Source organism: Boleophthalmus pectinirostris, unplaced genomic scaffold, assembly GCF_026225935.1.
Source record: "Boleophthalmus pectinirostris isolate CB_2022bp ecotype Guang Dong unplaced genomic scaffold, ASM2622593v1 HiC_scaffold_22, whole genome shotgun sequence".
Classification (NCBI taxonomy): Eukaryota; Metazoa; Chordata; class Actinopteri; order Gobiiformes; family Gobiidae; genus Boleophthalmus; species Boleophthalmus pectinirostris.
The window spans coordinates 40,633,886-40,657,056 of NW_026571190.1; the positions used below are offsets into that span (position 1 = coordinate 40,633,886).

Sequence of the window (23,171 nt, forward strand, 5' to 3'; positions counted from 1 at the left end):
ACCAGGGACCAGACCAGGGACTAGACCAGGGACTAGACCAAGGACTGGACCAGGGACAGGACCAGGGACCGGACCAGGGACCGGACCAGGGACTAGACCAGGGACTAGACCAGGGACTAGACCAAGGACTAGACCAGGGACCAGACCAGGGACTAGACCAGGGACTGGACCACGGACTAGACCATGGACTAGACCAGGGACTAGAGACTAGAGACTAGAGACCAGGGACTAGACCAATGATTAGACCACGGACTAGACCACGAACTAGTCCAGGGACTAGACCATGGACTAGACCAGGGACTAGACCACGGACTAGACCACGGACTAGGCCAGGGACTGGACCACGGACTGGACCACGGAAAATCATGGGGCAATTGCACTTTTTTTGTTTTGTTTTGAGGCAATAATGATATTTTTAGTTTATTTACAGACTTCATAATTTGCACTTTTATAACTAAGGGCCTAAATTAAGCTTTTTTTTATGTCAAAAAAGTGTTTTGTATAAAAAAGTGTGAATTATTTCTTGTGTATTTTTGGTCCTTGAGCTTTTATTACAGCCATATGACATAATTAAAGCAGCAGATTGTGAAATAACAGGTGCAAAAAAAAAAAAAAAAAAAAAGACGTTTAACACTTCATTAGGCGGTAAAAGGGGGAGTTTTAAAAGCAAAATTAAGAAAAAAGAATCCAGGCGAAGACAAATGTACGAAAATTACCCTCAGGTCTGGAAAACCTTTGAGATAAGCGACATTAAAGGTTGTATAGAGGATTTTTTTTAAGGGAAGAGAAATACAGCGACAGTCCTTGTGCGCGTTCAGAATCACTGTTGAAGTTTCCTGTCTAGAAGTAATTCAGCGACCGACGCGTCAGTTTTTAGACCCTTCGTCTGCTTCGGTCGCGCCATCGCTGGACGAGATCTCCAAGAATCACCTCAGTTTGTCTTCGCTCCTTTTCCTCTTCTCTTCTTCTTTCAGCGACCTCAAAAACCGACTTTCTTTTGCGGTGAACCGGTCGTGGATTCTCGTCCGCCGTCGCGACAAACTTTGTGCGAAATGCGAGGAAGCGACAGTTCGAAAAAGCCTCTAAGAACCGCTGCGTAAACCACGTAATCCCCGCGCTCCGACGAGTCAGTTATACTAGGGAGTTTGATTGACAACCCAACAGCCAATAGAAAATGAGGGAGCCTCGTTTTCTATTGGCTGATGTTTATCTGGCCTCAACACGTCCACAGTTGATAGATTTTCGTTCTTTTTTTTTTTTGGTCATCATAATTACAAAGCTGCTGCGTCTCTGTAATGGTATTTTAATCTTTCACTGACAGTTTGAAACAAAAAAAAATCCTCCATACAACCTTTAACTCATCTTGTAAACACGCCGCGTTTCACAATAAAACAAAACATAAATACGGCGAGTGGTTTTGTGCGGTTTGTCTCGTACCTGTCTTTGAAGAACCGTCTGAAGCCGAACGCCACGAGTTTGAGCGACGCCTCGATCACAAACGTGGACGTGAAGAAGTAGTTGCAGTATTTGAGCGCCGTCTCCAGGGACTGAGAGAGAAACAAGGACCAGGGTTAGAGGAGAAGAAAAAGGAAAGAAATTGTACTTTTCAGAGTATTTTTCCAGCAGAATACTTTTATAATATTTGTATTGAAGTAATTGTACTCTTAGTGTAAAGTGACAAAAACTTCACGTGACGATATGAATTGATTTGGACGTTTGTGTTTCTGATTTAGTTTGTCTCATTTTTCTGTCTGACCTTCGAAAATCCGTCGTTCGTTCATTTGTTTTTCAAAATAAAACGAAAAAAAAAAAAATAAAAATTCTTCATTATTTGTCTCCAAAACCAAAATGAAAAACTGGATAATGATTTGTTTTTTCAGTTTTTGATTTTGTGTTTAAATGAAAAATGCAAAAAAAAAAAAAAAACGGATAACGACTGAACCAGGACTGAAACCAGGACTTAGACTGGGACCAAGGACCAGAACTGAGACCAGGATTGAAACCGAGACCAGACCAGGACCAGACCGTGATTGAAACCTGGACCAGAACTGAGACTAGGACTGAGACTGACACCAGACCAGGACTGAGACTGGGTCCAGACCAGAACTGAGACCAGGACTGAGACTGGGACCAGACCAGAACTGAGACCAGGACTGAGACTGGGTCCAGACCAGAACTGAGACCAGGACTGAGACTGGGACCAGACCAGAACTGAGACGAGGACTGAGACTGACACCAGACCAGGACTGAGACTGGGACCAGACCAGAACTGAGACCAGGACTGAGACTGGGACCAGACCAGAACTGAGACCAGGACTGAGACTGGGAACAGGGCCAGAACTGAGACCAGGACCAGACCAGGACCAGACCGGGACCAAATTGGTACTGAGACTGGGAACTGGGACTGAGAGACGACGGAGGACCGGGACTGACTGACCAGGGAAAACAGTTTAGTCCTGGTTCAGTCCGGCTTTGCAGTTTAAGTCACATGAACAGGAAACCTTCTACATTTTTCCATGTCATTTAAACAAAATCGAAAACTGAAAAAAAAAATCATTATTTTTTTTTTTCTTATTTTTGGTTTTATATTGAAAAACAAATGAACGAATGATAAACAGATTTTCCGCCTCTTCAAAAACCCAGAGGAGTTTTTACAGAATCACACAAACATAAACACATGAAACAAAACACAGTCTTATTTTTGATGAGGTAAAAACATTATAACTTATTTCAAATGTGAGAAAATCATCACTGAAGCCCTTGAATCATTTGTTTACTTTTCCATTTTTCCGGTGAACGGCGTGTTATGTGAGATTCGAGCCGGTCGGGATTCATCTGTCGCTGAAGATGACGAATCGCCCGAGGAGGGATTCTAATAAAAATCAGCTTAATTGGAGCAGACGCCGAGAAAAATGCACGACTCTGGGGACGAAGAACAAAACGCAGGGAAACGAAAAAGAAGGAATTATGAAACACTCGGATTAAACCTCGTGAGGAGGAGAAGAAGAAGAAGAAGAAGAAGAAGACGACGAAGAAGAAGAAGAAGACGAAGAAGAAGAAGAAGAAGAAGAAGAAGACGAAGAAGAAGAAGAAGAAGAAGAAGAAGAAGAAGAAGACGACGACGACGACGAAGAAGAAGAAGAAGAGCAAAACACTGTAAACAAACACGAAGAAAGGTACTTCAAAATAATATTACTGTAGTAGAAGTACTAAGTAGAGGTCCAAGAGTACAAGAGTATAAAAGTATTTGAGAAAAGTACTACTCAGGTAAGAGTAATGTTACTTCAAACTAATATTACTCAAGTAGAAGTACGAAGTAGTGGTCCAAGAAATTACTCAAGAGTAAAAAAGTATTTGGGAAAAGTACTATGTAAATAAGAGCAATGTTTACTTAAAATAATATATCTCAAGTAGAAATACAAGTACTGGTGTAAGAAATGACTCAAGTAAAAGTAAAAAAAGTATTTGGGGAAAAGTATTACTTAAATAAGAATGTTACTTCAAACTAATTTTACTCAAGCAGAAGTACAAAGTTGTGGTTGAAGTACAAATTTAAAAAGTATTTGGGAAAGGTACTACTTGACAAGAGTAATGTTACTTCAGAATATTATTACTCAAGTAGAAGTACAAAATAGTGGTTCAAGAAATGGCTCAAGTAAATGTAAAAAAAAAGTATTGGGGAAATGTACTACTCAAGACAGAGTAACGTTACTTCCAAAAATATATATGTATTACTCACGTAGGAGTACAAAGTAAAAAGTTAAAAAAAAAAGTATTTGGGAAAAGTAGTACTCAAGTAAAAGTAATGTTACTTCAAAATAATATATCTCAACTAGACATACTAAGTACTGGTGTAAGAAATGACTCAAGTAAAAGTAAAAAAAGTATTTGGAGCTTTAAGTTACTCAAGTAAGAGTAATTTAAAGCTGCACTGTGTAACTTTTCTGTTGGAGGGTTCGTCAAATACTTTTCTCCATGAGATGTTATTGCACTGTCTGGAAAGTTTCACAGTGTGGCATTAAACTTTCTATCTTCTTGGAGACCAAACCAGACCAAGTTCCAGGTCAGATCTGTGGAGAGGCGACCCCGCTCACAGTCACAATGTTTGTTTTTAGGTATTTTTGAGTTATAAAACCATCAGTAATTGAATAAAATTAAAGTAAATCTGTTTAAAGTCACACTGTTGAAGAACTCTGGAGCTCTGCAACTGTTTCAGATGAACTCGTTCTGTTTTTCATGAGTTAAAGACGGTAAAAATCAGGTCCAGCGCTTTTGTTTTAACCACATAAATGTGTCCTTTCCTCCAGCTCGGTGTTAAAGAACATCGGGGCGTCTCGTGTCCCGGCGCGTCGGTCCAGCTCAGGCCTCGTTAATGCTGTTTGAATGAGCAGGATACGGTTAATATATGAGCAGACATGAACGTCATAATCATAATGTATCGAAGGGATTTGAAACACAGGCTCGGTTCATCTGACCTTGAAAATGGAGTCTGGAGCGATGGAATAAGTGAAGAGGTGGAGGTGAGGATCATTTAAGGAGCTGTTCATGATTTTTACTGTTTTAAAACGTGAAAAAACAGAGTGGGTTCATTGTAAACAGTTTGTCCAAAGTCATTTCTCACTTAAACATTCAGAACATCCTCAGTGTTCACAGTCCGTGTGTCATTTGTTCATTTGTTTTTCAATATAAAACCAAAAATAAGAAAATGAAAAAACAACTATTTTCTTCATTATTTGTCTCCAAAACCGTCTGTCCATTTTCTTCCACTTATCCGGGGTCACGGGGGCAGTAGTCTAAACTCCCAGACTTCCTTCACCCTAGACCAGGCATGTCCAAACTATGGCCCGGGGGCCAAATGCGGCCCTCAGACACATTTTTCTTGGCCCTCAGACTTCCAGGTGAATTGGCCCAAATTACTTTGCGTCAATTAAAAAATATTTTTTTACTGCAAGGTTTTGAAAAAGTCTTGATAAAGCTGATATTTAATATTTAGTGTGTGTTTTTAAGGATCTCAGCTTGAATAAAGTCTGATGGTTCATTCTAACGTGTTAAACATGCACATATTTCAGTTATTCACTGTATTGAGCACATGTCTACGGCCCTCGATCATCCCTCCGCTCAGTCTGTGTTTAGATATGTGGCCCTTGATGAAAAAGGTTTGGACACCCCTGCCCTAGACACTTCTTCACACACAAGCTCCTCCAGGGGGACCCCGAGGTGTTCCCAGGCCAGCCCAGAGACACAGTCCCTCCAGAGTGTCCTGGGTCTTCCTCCCAGTGGAACATGCCTGGAACACCTCCCGAGGGAGACGTCCAGGAGGCATCAGAACAGATGCTCGAGTCTCCTCAGTTGCTCCTCTTGACATGGAGGAGCAGCGGCTCTACTCCGAGCTCCTCCTTTCGGTCATTACCCAGAGCTCATGACCAGAGGTGAGGGGAGGAACGAAGACTGACAGTAAATCAAGAGCCTTTGGACTCAGCTCCTCTTCACCACAACGGTCCGACACAGCGACCGCATCACTGCAGATGCTGGACCGATCCTCCTGTCAATCTCACACTCCGTCCTCCCCTCACTCGAGAACAAGACCCTGAGATACTTGAACTCCTCCACTTGAGGCAGAGACTCTCCACCAGCCCGGAGAGGAAAAGATGCCTTTTTCCAGTCGAGAACCATGACCTCGGATTTGAAAGAGCTGATCTTCATCTCAGCCGCTTCACACTCGGCTGCAAACCGCCCCAGTGCTGCAGGTCCTGGTCTGATGAAGGCAACAGGACAACATCATCTGCAAACAGCAGAGATGATCCTGTGGTCCCCAAACCGGACCCCTCCGACCCCTGACTGCGCCTAGAAATTCTGTCCATAAAAACAATGAACAGAACCGGTGACAGGGGCGGCCCTGGCGGAGTCCAACATGCACCGGGAACAGGTCTGACTTACTGCGGCAACAAACACAGCTCCTGCTCCGGTCATACAGGGACCGGACAGACCTTAGCAAAGGGCCCCGGACCCCAGACTCCCAGAGCACCCCCCACAGGACACCACGAGGGACACGGTCAAACGCCTTCTCCAGATCCACAAAACACATGTGGACTGGTTGGGCAAACTCCCATGAACTCTACAAAGTGTTATCTGTTTACTCTCAAAACTTTAATATAACTCTTGATTTTGTAGTTAAACAGGAACTTTGGTCCAGTGTTACTTAATTAACATTTCCAAAAATGTTAAATTAACTCTAGAACAGATTGGACTCATATAAACCCTGAGAAAATGTTAAAAATGACAGAGGTTGGCTGTGCAGATTAGTTGTTTAGTATATTTATATTTAGTATTGTTTAGTGTATATTTATATTTAGTATTGTTTAGTGTATATTTATATTTAGTATTGTTTAGTGTATATTTATATTTAGTATTGTTTAGTATATTTATATTTAGTATTGTTAGTGTATTTATATTTAGTATTGTTTAGTGTATATTTTATATTTAGTATTGTTTAGTGTATATTTATATTTAGTATTGTTTAGTGTATATTTATATTTAGTATTGTTTAGTGTATATTTATATTTAGTATTGTTTAGTGTATATTTAGAAGCTGTAGCTCTGTAGATTCCTCACATTTATTTATTCATATAGTTTTATATATTTTTAGTGTTTTATTTACCAGAGGCTGTAGATTACACACTCATATATATTTATAATAAAACATAACACTTGTACAGAGCTTTTCAAAATACTCAAAGACGCTTTACACAAAGAGACAAACAAAAGAAATAAAAAAGTAAAAGAGACGAGTTTCAGGGCTTATTTAAACACGGGGAGTGTGGATGAGTCTCCGATGCGTCTGGGCAGAGAGTTTTGTGTATTTTTAGTGTTTTATATTTACCAAACACTGGCTGTAGTGCTGTAGATTATTCACTCTTATGTATTTATTCATATAGTTTTGTGTATTTTTAGTGTCTTGTATTTACCAGAGGCTGGCTGTAGTGCTCCAGGGACATGGTGATGACGTTGATGCAGATGATGAAGGTGATGACGAGGTCGAGGTAGTGGCTGGTGCACAGGGAGTGGATGGAGAGCCGGGCCGGGCCGTACGACGCGTAGTACGGAGTCTTCTGAGCTTCTGCAAAAGAACAAATGAAACTGATCAGTCTGAATCGAATCACGTCCAGCGATATTTGTCGAACAATCATTTTCTTATTAGGATTTCTATGGGAGAACAGCAAACATTTCTCTGTAAAAAGTCAGATTAAACTCAGGATTCACAAGTGTAATCTGTTTTTTTTATATAAATACAATGTTTTCTGGTCCTTTTTTTCCAGACTATGAGTTGCACCAACCAAAAAATGTGTAATGAAGAAGAAAAAAAACATATATAAGTAAGTAAGTAATATATAAAGGGAATATTTTTTATATAAAATCAGAGACCGCTCCAATCTCACACCAGTTCTTCATCCTCGGTGTCACTTCTGAGCAACTTCACCGACTCTACTTTTCGTTTGCGATGAGCTTTTTTGTTTTCTTCATTGCAGTTCGAGTATCCTTTGTTTTTTGCCAGTTCCTCACAAGTTTCTCACTCACTCCAAACTTTCTTTGTGCTGCTCGATTACAGTTTTTGGATGCATATTTCACTACTTACGACCTTGATTCATCAGCCGGTTTCACTTCGCAGCATTACGATTCGTTCGCTCGACGGTAAGTGGGTACTTTTTTATTTTTAAAAATTGCGGCTATTTGGTCATGATGTATGTAATGCTCGGCTAACGGGACTAACTGGTATATTAAACTTTTCACAAATCCCATAGATAGAAGGACAATAACGTCTTTCCCCTTGATAAAATTCAACAAACATTCTCTTTGTTCCGGCTTTAAATCCTCGATCTCGGGAATCGTTATCAACACAGAATGTCTGTCTCTTCACTGATTGGCTGATGCCTGAACTCGCACTTCTGGGGTTTTTGCGAACTAGTGTATACCGATTCCTGACCTAGTCGCTGAAGAGAAATGAAATTGAGGGGAGGCACTAGGTGGCGCCAGCTACTTGCAACAGGACAGAGGCTCTTTCTGCAGGAGACATGCGCAGTAGAGTGAAGTGACAGTGGAGCAGGAGGAACAGAAGCAGCAGATCCTCACACACAAGACAAGAACCAGCGTGAAAATAACACATAATAATACAGTGTTTCCCAAACTTTTTTTCTGGGGAGTCATATTTTAAAAGTCACAAACCTTCGTGACCCAAGTCAATAGACATTTTTGCTGTAACGCAGTAATGTTACGGCATTACAGGGGAAAACATTTAATATTTTACTCAGTACAAATGTGTGTTGCAATGCATTTTAACCTGGATTGAAGTGGTGGGTTTTTCGTTTTTCTTCATGCAAATTCGCTAAAATCACGGTGATATTAGGAGCGGTGAAACGCCGGAGACACGCCCACGTAGACCGTCAGGTGACCGCGGGCGAAAGGACCGACACAGAACTCGCTCCACCGAGCTAAACGCAGCTGATGCCTGATCGCGCCTCGCAAACACCCTGTCTGCAAGGAGCTTCCAAGTTCAAGTCCAAGATTAGTCCTGGTTTGGTCCTGGTTTAGACCTGGTTTAGTCCTGATTCAGTCTTGGTTCAGCTCTGGTATAGTCCTGGTTTAGTCCTGGTTTAGACCTGGTTTAGTCCTGTTTCAGTCCGGGTTCAGCTCTGATTCACTTTTGGTTCAGTCCTGGTTCAGTCCTGGTTCAGTCCTTGGTTTAGTCCTGGTTTAGTCCTGGTTTAGTCCATATACAGCGCAAAAGTTCAGCATCTTCAGTTATTTTGGTGAGAGTAACTTAAAAATGCTGTAATAGTCGCGTCATGTTTTACATTTTAAACACAGTAATATTGTAATTTAACAAATGACTTTGAAATGACAATAACAAGTCATAAAAAAACACATTACAGTTTTAAAGTCACTTGCCCAACAGTGTTACTGAACATTGATGAGGATATTTTATTGTCGACTGAGTGATCGTGTCTCTGAACAGTTAGTTTTACTCAAGTTTTAAACAATGAAATCAGTCACTGAAGCAGCAATAAAAGGATCCATAAGTGTCCTGAAGTGCTCTGACTTTTGCTGATTTATCTCCCGTCTTTTTGGACGACCAAGCAGCAGTTCTCAACTTTAGTTCATTCAGGGCAGACAGAGAGGATTCACTGACTCACTTTCTCATGTGTCAGAACTGTACACTGCAAATTTATATGTAGACAAGGTGACCAAAAAAAGTTTCTTGTGACCAATCTGAGGGTCACAGGGTCTTTGGGAAATAATGATGTAATATATAAGTCACACCTGAGTATGAGTCGCAGGAGGCACCAAAACCATGAAAAAAGTGCAAGTTATAGTCCAAAAAATACAGTAGCTCAGTTGGTAGAGCGTTTGGGTTTAATATATTGTCCATATGGACCTGGTCAAGCAGAAGTAAACAACAAGGCCAAAAATTCAAGTTAATGCATCTGATATAAAAATGTATTGAACAGATACATATTTACTCTAGTTTATGAAACTGTTGACCTTTTTTCTGTACCATTTTTGGTTCTAAAGTTCCATATGTTTTAAACAGACCATGTATGAAACATGGAACAAAAATTATTTCCCAAATTTCAAAGACCCGAAAATCATGTAAATAAATGGATGTATTTCATCATATCTTGTGTTATTCCATCTTTGAACTGTTGATGAAGGGACAGGATTAAAAAAAAAAATTATTTAAAATGATAAAAATTTGCTTGGAAGGACTGACATATTTTATAGAAATAGTTTCCTTTCATTTTATTTTTATGTATTTATTTATGTATTTGAGACAGGGACAGTGCACAATTTTTGCATTAACCTTGACAGGAGAGATGTTTGTACATCAGGTTGTAGCATCAGTGCTAATTTCCACCTGTCGTCCCTGGACAGGTTCATTGATTGATTGTATTTAACTGACCTGGACGATCAACTGTTCTTGGAGACCTGTAACATGTTTTGGGTTGATTGGGAAACCGGAGCAACCAGAAGTAATATTAAAGTATTTGGAAGAAAAAACTGACAAATGATGTAAAATCCTGCACCTTCTACTTGTTTGTACAATTTTCCCTCCGTTACTTTTCCCTCCGTTACCATGAACTTTCTTAATAAAAAATCTCATGAGTCAAAAAGTCAGAGGTTTTTCAACCTAATCTTGTTCCATATGGTAGAAAACTATATGAAGCAAATATTCAAACCAGTTTGTTAAGGATATGTAAGTGAGAACCAAGAGTTATCACTGTTTGGATTTATTGACCAAAAAGTGCTGCATATTTCATTCCCTCCGTTACCGACATGAGTTTTTAAAATGTTTTGTCAACAACTTGAAAGAATCTCACAGGTTTAACTTGACCCTGTTGGAGTGTAACTCTTTCCTACATTCTGATACTTTACTTATTTCAATAGTTCCTCTAGTTTCTGAATAAGACACATTTGAATGTCAAAAATCTGCCCGTTTCCCTCCGTTACCACTTGACCCACAAACTGAATCCAAACTTCAAACGTAAAATTGTCCAGAATGATCAGTCCTGTCAACACGACATAAAAACTCCTGACGCACTGATCTTTACAACTGTCTGTGTTTTCAATAAGATGGAAGAAGATCGAATTGAAAATCAAGAAAAATAAATCGTTACTCAGCGCTCCTTTGAGGAAAAAAGCCCCAGTACAGATATAGTGTAATATTATAAATCAAAAACGTATTTTCTGTAATGAGGCGGGGACAGTGACTCCGTGAAAGCCGATTTTTCTCGTAAAACAATCACTCAAAAACTCAGTCAGATCCAGTGGACTTAATCCCGTCTGTGTTTTGGACGGGGACAATGGGACGACGGTTCAGTGACATTTTCAAAAGTGAAAAATGAGAGAAGAGTTTCGGAGCTCAGAGGCTGTTACGGGAGAATAGCGAGTCTAATCCTGCTCCCACCGGGACCAGTTAGAGACAGTAGAGAAACAGAGAGTAAAGCCACACTGCGGGACATTGACAAAAGACTGTAAGCGGGGACATAATGAACAGATACAGACAGAATTCTCAGGTGGAGTTTGTAGTTTTAAGGTGCAGCTATGCCATTTTTTTTGGTTTGGGGTCCCGTCACCTGCTTGTTTCTATGGATACGTCATCGCTCTGCCTGGAATGTTCCACAGTGTGACATTAAACAGCTTTACTTTACTATATTTATTCAATTACAGGTGGTTTTATTGCTCAAAAATACAGAGAAAAAACAGGGATTTTGACTGTGAGCGGGGTCACCTCTCCACAGATCGGACCTGTAACTTGGTCTGGTTCGGTCTCCGTGAAGATAGAAAGGTTTAATGCCATACTGTGGGACATTCCAGACAACGCACCACCAAAAAAGTTACACAATGCACTTAATGCTTTAACTGTCAGATTGCAGATTTGTTGACCTGGTTTATGGTTCATATCTTTGTCATTCCTGGGCCTATCCACGTGAAACAAAAAGTGTCTTAAAGCTCAACATCTCTGTCAGGATAAATAAACAAAAGTAGAATCTTTTTTTTCACAATAGCTTCAGAACATCGTGCCATTTTTCAACCCCAAAGACGTGAGCGTTGTCAGTTAAAAGGACTTTTAAAGCTCCTTTTATTACGCAAGATGGACGTTTTTAAGCTTTAAACCATGTTAAAATGTTGTTACATCGGCAAAAACAGACGTGGAGTTGTGTTGGGTTTGAGTATCTCTTTATTATTAGTCTGTCTATATCTCCAAAGCTCAAAACGCTCTGTTCCACCTTGTAATGAAGCGGTAGTTTAAGTGAAGAGCTCCTTTTATCTTTCCTTCAGTAGAGACAAAAACAGAAGATGCTTGAAAACATGGGGATGATGACTTCGTTTGGGTTCTGTCGGCGATTAGTCTGATTCATCAGCCACTTTCTCTTGGTGGAAACCGTCTGATCTGGCAGCATTAGGATTTGTTCACTTGAAGGTAGGCAGGTACTTTTTTTATTTAACCAATCGCTGCTGTTTGGTCGTGACGTTTGTAATGCTCCAAATCCCATAGGAAGAAGGACAATACCGTCTTTCCTCTTGATAAAATTCACCAAACATTCTCTTTGTTCCGTCTTTAAATCCTCAATCTGGGGAATCGTCGCCAACACAGAATGTCTTTCTTCGTCTACATCCATCTCGACGCTTTGTTTACTGTTGTGCTGTTCCACAAAAGGGACACAGAAACACAGGCCACGAGTTTGACGTCATGACTTCACAGCTCACAGCTGATTGGATCACTCATTTTGTTCCGGGGGTCGTATCCAACCAACTTTGATCCCAAAGTGTCCGGATCAGAAAACTCATGTCGTATAAACCCCAAAAATAACAATAAGTTCAAATATTTGAGCAGAGAAACGCGAATCTATTACAGAAATCTTTTTAATTGATGAACTCTTTCTTTTACAAAATATTATAAAATTATGAACAACCTGAAACTTTAAGAAAAATATAATTTCAACACAAAGTTTTAACATGAACTTGTTTAACATTAACTTGTATAAACAGGAATAAGTCTATTTTTGTTGTAAAATCCTGCACTCGGCTCCACTTTTCTCATGTTGGACATTTTTCTGATGAGGGTGTCACGGTCAACAGTCAAAACGATCGTCCTTTAAGAGCGTTTGGAAAGAGACAAGTCTTCATTTGTGCTGCTCTGGTGGGAGGGGCCACGTACACTGGAGACGCTGCTGTGATAAACACCACAGAAAATTAACAAGATTTTAATAAGAAATATAATTAAAATATTGTAGTAGAAAATCAGCCGAGGGCCAGATTAAAGGTCTTGGAGGGCCGGATCTGGCCCCCGGGCCGCATGTTTGACACCTGTGATCTAGTGTATTCTGATTCCTGACTTAGTTGCTGAAGACAAATGTGTCACGAGACTGAGCGGAGGCACTATGTGGAACTCTGACAAAATCTGGGAAAACTGAGAAAATAGAACAGTTTGCTTCATCTAGATGTTGTTGTATTCTTTCTTTTTTCCTTTTACACATTGCCTATTGATTTGTGTGTTATAATTTGTCAAATTTAATATAAAAAAAAAAGAAAAAAGTGTCACTGTAGTGTTCCGTTATGTTCGTCAAATCAACAGTTACATCCAACTTTGTAAGCGACATCGAAGACACGATTAGAATCCCGTGAAAACGCCAGAGGTGGAACTTGCGAGTCGTGACTTGGACTCGAGTCAGACTTGAGTCACTATTTTTAGGACTTAAGACTTGACTTGACAAAACTGACTAAGATTTGGGACTTGACTCGGACTTGAGCCCTGTGACTTGAGAAGCACTTTTAAATCAGAATTGTTTCTATTCTGACCGCAATGATTCACACCAAGATCTTGTCAAGACATTTAAAAAAGAAAGAATAACTACATTAATTTCTACAACTCTTATATAAATACTCATATATAAATATATCTTGACTTTTTAAGTACAATTTAGTTTAAAATTCATATAAATTGCAAAAATCTAAATGATTTTAAGACTTGAAATGACTCAAAAGACTCAAAGCAGACGACTTGGACTTGACTTGGACTTATGGGCCAGTGACTCGAGACTCGACTTGGACTTGCCTGTATTTGACTTGGGACTTGACTCGGACTTGAGGTCAAAGACTTGAGACTCACTTGAGACTTGCAAAACAACAACCTGGTCCCAGCTCTTGAAGACGAAGTTGTCAGAAGAAGTCGTCATCCGTATGTTTCCAAACGTCTTCCCGTGTGAACAGAGCCAATTCCAGGGTTGAAAGGGATTTAAAAACACAGTGGAGCTCTTCCTCTATCACCACACGAGGTAGAACAGAGTGTTTTGAGCCTAAATGTGCAGGTTTTTGTGTTAAACATGTGTAAATGAAACAAAAAAACCACAACTCCAGGTGTGTTTGTGATGAGGAAACTACATTAGAACATAGATCAGAAAATAGCGTCACATAAACCCCCGGGGCCAATTTCTAACAAATAATGAGAATGTTCCGCACTCACATTAATGTTCTGTGTATATAGTGAAATGCGCAGCTCCCGTTCCTGTCGTCGCGTTCGAGATAATGAAGGTGAAGGAGTCACTGATTTGAGTGAATGGGGCAATTAAAGCCTCGGTGAGAGTCCATGTTTTCCATAGAATCACACGTAATTGAAAAAATGAAAGACTGATTAGCTTAATGTCAGTACAGAAAAAACTGTAACATCGCCACGGAGGCAGTCAGTAGACAAACCGTACACCAGAAAAGGTACACAGTGCAGCTTTAAAATAAACAACGCATTTAAAAAGCTGCCCCGTTACCGTATTTTTTGGACTGTAAGTTGCATTTAAGGCACACGGGTCATACGAAGGATCAAAAAGCGACGTCGCTCTGAACGCTTGGCCGCCACAAGACAGTTTTTCCTGTGGTAACTTTTCTGACACCTCCTGCTTAAAACCCAAAGAGTCAGAAGGATCGTGAGGCGCTGCTTTCACGGTCTGTAGTCAAACTGAAAATCAAGATCAAGCGAGGTTTTGTCTTTTTGCTCCTGGTTAAGTAAGTCTTTATTTCTATAGCGCATTTCACAGACGTATGTCACAAAGACGCTTTACAGAGCATTTGATAGATTCATTATTCTTTTTCTCCAGACCCGGTGGTGGTGAGCTACTATTGTACTACTACTGGAAGCACCACCAGCACTCACCACACACCAGGCAATGTGGGTGAAGTGTCTTGCCAATTTTTTTTGCCTCTGGTTCTTCCTGAGGCTCCTGATTTTCCCAGTGTCTCCATCCAAGTACTAACCAGACCCTGTCCTGCTGAGCTTCTGAGATCTGACGGGATCAGACTTTGATAATCCGATATGGCCGGTACGGTTAAGGAGGGTTTGAATACAGACCGGGAGAGATTTATAGGCGAGTTTCAGCTGACGTCATTGTTATTAAAAGCCGCGTTGCTGCTGGGAAATATTTTGGTCGGAGGCAAGAAACACGGTAGCGTCAAACACAGTTCGTAACCTCGTGTATTTCTCCCCGATAATGGTAAATTCCTGCTGCATTATCAGATGCACAAATAGAAACACGGAAGAAGGAAAATGTCTTTTTCGTATTCAGAGTGAAAATAACCACTAACGGTGAATTAAACGACTTTCAAACATCCGCAGAGCAAACGTAGAAGATCCTAACAAACCGTGGACTCCAACAAGTTCAACAACACATCGAGACTCTTGGAGGTTTTCATCTTTTCTGCTGTGAATGGCCCAGGAGTTTCCACCAAGTCATTGTGGATGTCGCCCAAGTGAATATTTGTCCAGGGAGTTGGAGATTCAGACCAGAAATTTGGTTTGGTCCACCTTTTGTCGGGGTTGAAAAGGGTGATTTGTCGTCCGTCGATGCTTATGACCAATTTCTGGTCAAAGACCAGACCAAAGTTAGAGTGGATAAATAACCGGGATCAATACCCTTTACGTGCTTTCTCGCTCCGTCCGTCATGTTGAATTAGTGTTTCTTGCCGCCGACCAAAATACTTCCCAGCATGCAACGCACGCTTTTGTCAACAATGAAACTCACCTGTAGGATTATGTTTACACTAAAACGAATCACCGTATCAGAAACGATTTGCATCCAGACACGTCGTTTCTGTGTCCGCTTCCTATCCACACAGAAACCTCGAAACGGCCTGAAACACTGGTCACGTGACTCGGCTGGCGTCATGTCATCACGACGTCATGAGGGCGGTAAAAACAAGGAAGTGGAGCACCGTGTCTGAAGTTGCAGCGGACGATTTCAAGCCGAGGAAAACGGTGAGCGTGAAAACAGTTTTCGTGAACTGACGACGAGGTTCAGTTGTTACTGAACGTAACACTGGATTTTAAGACGTTTGTCTCTGGTTTGTTTAACTCTTTCCCCCTTGGACATCTACTTGGAACAACTCATACATATATTAGTATGTCTGGGTTGTAGTGGCCCCACCAATCACAGCCTCTGTTTACATATGAAAAACCATTTGTAATGGTCGTCAAATCACGTCTTTAGTGAAACAGCGGAGGTGTCAAAAGACGTCATTAAGGAAACAAGGAAGGGTCGTCAAATGTCCTCTTCATGGGGGAAAGAGTTAAACTGTTTTCCTCAATAGCGTCACATGCTGTGTGGCCAGACCAGCTTGTCAAAGTCTGATCCCGTCACATCTCAGAAGCTCAGCAGGTTGGGCCTGGGTGGTACTTGGATGGAGACACTGGGAACTCCAGGAGCCACAGGAGGCGCCAGTGGTAAAAAACTCATTGTCATTGTGTCCTTAGGCAAGACACTTCACCCACATTGCCTAGTATGAAAGTGGTGTGAGCGTGAGTGATGGTGGTGGTCGGAGGGGCCGATGGCGCAGATTGGCAGCCTCGCTTCCGTCAGTCTGCCCCAGGGCAGCTGTGGCTACAGTAGTAACTTATCACCACTGAGTGTGGAGTGACTGAATAATGAACTGTAAAGCGCTTTGGGGATCTTGAAAGGCGCTTTATAAATGCAATCAATCAATCAACATGATCAATGTCACGAACCCAGAGAATCAGGAAGGAGCGAGTCACAGTGACGTGTCCAATAAGAACGAGACTCGAGCTCCTACGTCAGAGTATCAGAGTTTTCAGGCGTCCACACGGTGCAGGATCAGATCTGTACGAACATGAATTGGTGGAAGCTGGAGGCACCAGATCGTTCCGTCTCTGGAGCCGTTTTCCATCAGATTAGTGTAAACGAACACTGCACCCACAACGAACACGACTCGAATATAAACTAGTGTGAATGGGAGCTGGATGACTCAAACACGCCTGGATGACTCTAAAACCTCTCCAGGCGTGTTTTTGATGAGGGAACAGCGTGATAACAAGGGAGAAAGCTAAATATAAAAAAAGAGTTCGTACAATAAGGTCTTTTTAATAAATTGCCGGTTTAATTACGGGGCTGGATGTCGACTAATGCGTCTGTGAATAACTAAAGCTTTAATGATCAGAATGAACGGGCAGAGTCGAGTCCCTCGCGCAGCAGCAGCAGACAGAGACGACGTGGATTCAGACGACTCCCCTTGGCTCTGCTCCACTGGCTCTGCTCCAGCTCCTGATCACACTTTAATATGAGACTGTGTGAAGACGAGCTGGAAATTACTCTTCATCTCAACCCGTTTCAAACTACTTAACCTCACTTCACATTATATTGATCGTTGATTAAAGTTGCCCCGTGTAACAATATTGCCGGAGGAGAAGCCACCTGCCTGTCTGCATGGACGTGTTATTGCTTCGTCTGGAATGTTCCACAGTTTGTCATTAAGCATGTATACTAGGGCTGAGTATCATTAAGAAACTGCCGATACGATACATATCAGAATAGAGTGCACTTTTGGTTCAATACGATATATTTCAAATCGATTTGATGTGGTTCAATAAAAATAAAGTCTAAATCATGTCTGCGATTCTAAAAGTCTTTGTTAAACCACTTCTTCTTGTGCAAAGTTCATATGAAACACAAACATTTTACATCATCAAAACAGTGAAAATGTCAAATGTGTCGCATAAATGAGTAAAATAAACCAAAAAATACTCTTGGTGATATATCGATACAGCAGCCCATGATATCGATACTGTATCATCACATTAAACAATACTATATATCGATATTTCAGTATTTTCGCACACCCCCTAGACCAGAGGTGCTCAATACGTCGATCTCGATCTACCAGTCGATGGCCAAGGTCGTGTGGGTAGATCGTCGTGTCTCGTCTCGGACTCGTGTTTGGACTCGGTCTTGTCTCTCACTCGAGGTCTGACACTCAACAAGTGTGATCATGTTTCATTCCGGCCGCTGCTGTTGGTAATAAACTTGTAGCGGGTGCAGGAGCGTGTGGGGCGTCTCAGTGCAGCCTGTGCGCTCATTTGAAACCCGCGGAGACTCTACGGCGCATCACAAACACACACGCTCCCTATGCACGGCTCGTCTGCGACAGCGTGTGCCCTCGTGTACCAGCGTGCATCACAGGGCAGGTTCAACTTCCTAAACATCCTACCTGTCCACCTGCCTCACGTCAGCACGCCGCCCCTCGCCTTTTCACGCTCTCGCTCCTTCCCGCGTAAAGCGCACAGGCTCCTGCCACAATGCGCAGATTAGAAGGACAAGACAAAACGCGAAGCAAAAACTGATCAAAATTTACGTTAGAGTGTTGGCACAGAGGAGCCAACAGCACAGAGCCGATCTACCGCGACATGTGGCTAAAGTTTGCCTAATAAACGTGCACAAATACATCTGGGTTTGGTTTGGTAAATGTGCAGAGGCTGAATCCCACGGTAAAACTCGTACGAACCATGTAACTCCAGTTAGGAACTTGAAAAAACAGGTTTAAAAATCCTAATCACTGTCTTCACTTTTTTCAGTTTTCTGTAAAGTGCTATTGAAAGTTCTCTGAAGTCCAGTGCAGTTTACTTGACTTTGTAGTCGGTCGATCATTTTTGACTTGGACATTTTATAAGTAGCTCGCATGCTGAAAAAGCGTATGCACCCCTGATTCAAGTAATTACGAACATGTAAAAAGTTGAATTGTGTTGTGCAGTTTTATCTCATGACGTTATGCAAGATACCTCAAAATGTGTTGCACATGTAAGAATTCATAATTTACAAATAAATATATGTTTAACATTTTTGTATTAGGTGGTCGATCTTTCAGACACGATCATTTTAAAAGTAGCTCACATACTGAAAAGGTCTGAGCAGCCCTGATCTAGAGTATATAGCTTTTGTTGTTGTTGTTGTTTTTTACTTAATTACTCAGTATTACTTTAAAAAAAATGCGTTCTTATTGTGCGCCGTGTCACCTCTCCACAAATACGACTGATAACTCGACCTGTGGCGCCAACTACACTTCTCTATCACTATGTAAGTTTAATGCCATACTGTGGAACATTCTAACAAAGCAATAATAACTCTATGTAAACAAGCAGGTTGCGAACCCTCCAAAGGGAAGATGTTTCAAGTTACTTCACATAACAAATATCGTTTTTTTCCCAAAGATCTGCAAGTTTATGTAAATTACTTATTAAGTCACGTGGCGAGGAGAAAAATACAGTTTGTGGACTGGACAAAAGTTTGTTTGGTTGAAGACGTTTTGCGGCTCATCCAAGCTGCTTCTTTAGTTCTGGTCTTTTCTGGTGCTTTTTTATCACCAGTCGAATAGACTGTAATGTCCTGCTCTCTGGTCTTCCCAAAAAGAGTATTTCAGGTTTACAATTACTACAAAATTCAGCAGCGCGTGTCCTGACGAGGACCAGAGGGCGGGACCACATTACACCGGTTTTAAAATCACTGCATTGGCTCCTGTGAGTTTCAGGATCGATTTTAAAGTTCTTTTACTGGTTTTTAAATGTCTTAATGGTCTTGGGCCTTCTTATCTTTCAGAACTGCTTTTACCTTACGAACCCTCGCGGACCCTGCGCTCCTCCAGCAGCAGCTCCTGGTCATTCCCAAAGTCAAGACACGCCTCACGGAGAGGAGGCGTCTTTTCAGTACTGTGGCCCTCGTCTATGGAACTGCAGCCGGAGGAGCTCAGGGCCAAAGAGAACGTTCATGTTTTTAAGAGTAGGCTCAAGACCCACCTTTTTAGCTTAGCTTTTGAATGAAATATCATATTTTTTACTTGTTTCTACTATACACATTTTAATTTATATTTATTTATTTTAGACTTATTTTTAGGATATGCAGTGTTTCCTCTGTAGGAGCCTCTGCATCGGGAGCGGAGGTCGGCTGTGGCTGCCGGGTTCTGTCCCGTGGGCTCCTGGTGGAGAGTTGGAGCTTGGGCTTCATCTCTCCCTTGGCTCCTGTGGTGGTTCCTGGTGGTGGTGGACGTCTCTCTGCTCCTGGTGTAGACGGCTCCTCTGATGATGCTTTCTCAACTGGTTCGCCTGTATTCAGCCTCACATTTTACTATGTGTCGTTTTATGTATTTTAGCAGGTTAATGTGTGTGTGTGTGTGTGTGTGGGGGGGGGGTTTGGTGGTTTGGGTGTCTGTGATGTTTGGTTGTGTCGAGTCGGGCAGCTGTGGGGGTTGGGTTAGTGGGTGGTGGGTGGAAATGTGGGATTGTTTTTAATCTGTGTAAAGCACTTTGTGTTACATTTTTGTATGAAAAGTGCTTTATAAATAAAGTTTGATTGATTGATTGATGGTCAGACGCTGGTGACACTTCCTTTTATCTGCAGGGAGGAGCTAAATAACTACCGTATTTTCTGCACTATTAGTCGCTCTGGATTATAAGTCTAATTGTCTATTTTTGAACTTTTTTTCACAAATAAACCTCGTGGGACTTTAAATGAAACCCAACAGTGTGATGGGTGAGTGGTTTTGTTTGTTTGTTCGTTCACGGTGACTCTGGGTTTGTTCAGTTGTGGCGTGTAGGGAGGGTAGTGTCTGTCGACCACTGGATTGTCGGCGTGTTCGCAGTGACTCAGTTGTTCAGTCGTGTCTAGAAGCGGCACGTCGCGCTCGTCGCTTTTTCGGTTCGTTCCTCCGTTCTCTTCCTCGTCGGTGTGAAGTGATGAGTGTGTCTGTGGGTGTGTTTCGCGGTGCGGTCGCTGTCTGCTCCGTGTGTGTTTACTAAGTCGTTCCTGGACACCCAAGTGGATTCGTGTATGGGGCGCTCTGGATTGTGGCGCACGGTCGTTTTTTGATGGGGTTGGAGGTTTAACAGCTCGTCTAATAGCCCGGAAAATACGGTACTCTGAAACTAACACGCACGCTTGTTTACAGTTTCTGTATGTTAGTTCGGCCTGTTGACTTGTACAGGGTGTGGGGTCTAATTAGCAGAAAAATTCAAGGGCATAATAGAGCTTTCACACCTCTGGACCTGACCTGACTACACCTGTTGTTCTCTTGTTTTGATTTAGGTTTGAGGATGGAGTTGTAAATAGGAGGTAGATGGTGTCTGAGTCCATTTCTGTTTAAAGAAGGATTCTCTTTCTTAACAAAAATGTCTTCTTTCACTCCCCTCTCAAACCAATTCTTTTCTCTGGTTCAAATCTGTACCTCACTGTCCTCAAACAAGTGTCCCGTGGTTTTTAAGTGGAGATGGACATCAGACTGAGGTCCTGTGTTGCTCTCTCGTCTGTGTTGGTCCATCCTCTTGTGAAGTGTCTGTTTCCGTTTCTCACTGCAGTCTTCACTGCACTGAATGGAGTAGACCACATAGCTTTGTTTGTGGCTCGGTGTTTTGTCCTTTGGGTTGGACCAGATTCTGTCTTATTAAGTTACAAATTAAATGTGGAGTCCAGTGGGAGCTGGAGTGGCCGTAAACGTCGGGACAACAAAGCGCCGCAGGCTGTGGGTCCCTGCTGTGGATAACTGCACATCACACTAGAGCAGAGAGGTTTTTTTTTAACATTTGGACCAAAATGACGACGCAACGACGCTCAATTCTACGAGTATCAAACTGGGGAAGGAAAGCCTTGAATACCGGAGAATAAAGACGATCCAAACTAGTCCAACGTAAAAATAAATCACGTGTCGTATGTTTTCTTACTGCGTCTCTTCTTCTCGAGCCTCTTCTGCCTCTTCTCCTCTCTCCTCCGCGCCTCCTCCACCTCCTGATGCTGTCTGCACTTGTGGAAGTTCTCCACCACCACTCCCACGAACATGTTCAGCACGAAGAAGCTGACGATGAGGAGGAACGAGATGAAGTACAGCAGCATCCACGGGTTTTGGTTGGTCACCGGCTGCAGAGGGCACAGGTTAGAAAGATCATATATAGAGCTTTTTAAAGGTCCTACAGTGGGTGAAATTGACTCTTTTGAGCTTTAAGTCGTGTTCTAATCTTGTTACCTCCTCAAAAACAAACCTGGAGATGTGTTTTGTTTCATTCACAAGCAGTGTTGGGAAGGTGACTTTTAAAATGTAATCCCCTACAGATTACAGATTACACACACCAAAAGTTAGTTTGTAACGTAATCCATTAAATTACTTACAGTGAGTAACGTAATCTGATTACTTTGGATTACTTGATTTGCTGTAGAGAAGCAAAGACGAGGAAATCTTCACATAAGAAGTTTTGTTTGATAAAAGAAAATAAAAAGCCCAGACTTTACTGAACCAAATTAAAAATATTATTGATAGAAGACGAGGAAACACGGTCCGCACGGCATGACTTAGTTCTGTTAAATCCTGTTTTAGTCCTGATTTAGTCCTGGTTTAGGTCTAGTTTAGGTCTAGTTTAGACGTAGTTTAGACCTGGTTTAGTCCTGATTTAGTCCTGTTTTTAGTCCTGATTTAGTCCTGGTTTAGGTCTAGTTTAGGTCTAGTTTAGACGTAGTTTAGACCTGGTTTAGTCCTGATTTAGTCCTGTTTTAGTCCTGGTTTTAGTCCTGATTTAGTCCTGGTTTAGACTTGGTTTAGGTCTAGTTTAGACCTAGTTTAAATCTGGTTTTAGTCCTGGTTTATTCCTGGTTTAGTCCTGATTTAGTCCTGGTTTAGACTTGGTTTAGGTCTAGTTTAGACCTAGTTTAAATCTGGTTTTAGTCCTGATTTAGTCCTGGTTTATTCCTGGTTTAGACCTGATTTAGTCCTGGTTTTAGTCCTGATTTAGTCCTGGTTTAGACTTGGTTTAGGTCTAGTTTAGACCTAGTTTTAAAACTGGTTTTAGTCCTGGTTTATTCCTGGTTTTGTCCTGGTTTATTCCCAAAATATAGCCCAAAATGTGAAAACAGTAAAATCCTTCTGTGTAATCAATTTATTTCAACAAAGTAACTGTAATCCAATTACCACTCACTGAAACAGTAACTGTAACTGAATACAGTTACTCATCATTTGTACTCTGATTACATAAATCCGGTACATGTAATCTGTTACTCCCCAACACTGTTCACAAGATTGAGTAACCCCGGTTTATTAGTCTGTCTACATCTCTAAAGCTCAAAATGCTCTGTTCCACCTCATGATGTCATGTTCACAGCTTCCAAGAGATTGAGGAAAACACGATGGTTTATAAATTAATACGAAGGAATTGTAATGAAGATAGAAGCCAACTTCAGCTTTTTCTGTATCTTCTCTTTTTCTGCACAGGAATGAAGTAGGAATTTAGGGACTGGGGTTGTCAAAAGTCTCGGAATTCAGACACTAATCGATGCTAAAACTAGAACGAAACTAGATACTCATTTGAG

At 41.4% G+C, this 23,171-nt stretch overlaps 1 protein-coding gene across 1 annotated transcript in view; it reads right to left on the minus strand.

Annotated features, from left to right (window-relative positions):
• The window catches only part of LOC110170326 (voltage-dependent T-type calcium channel subunit alpha-1I-like), a 475,861-nt gene that overhangs the window by 117,530 nt on the left and 335,160 nt on the right, over positions 1–23,171 (minus strand). Inside the window, exons 29-31 of the mRNA XM_055158519.1 lie at positions 21,539–21,731; positions 6,966–7,117; positions 1,438–1,547 (exon numbers count right to left, since the gene is read on the minus strand). Coding sequence (XP_055014494.1) covers positions 1,438–1,547; positions 6,966–7,117; positions 21,539–21,731 — 455 coding nt within the window. The remainder of the gene's footprint in view (positions 1–1,437; positions 1,548–6,965; positions 7,118–21,538; positions 21,732–23,171) is intronic.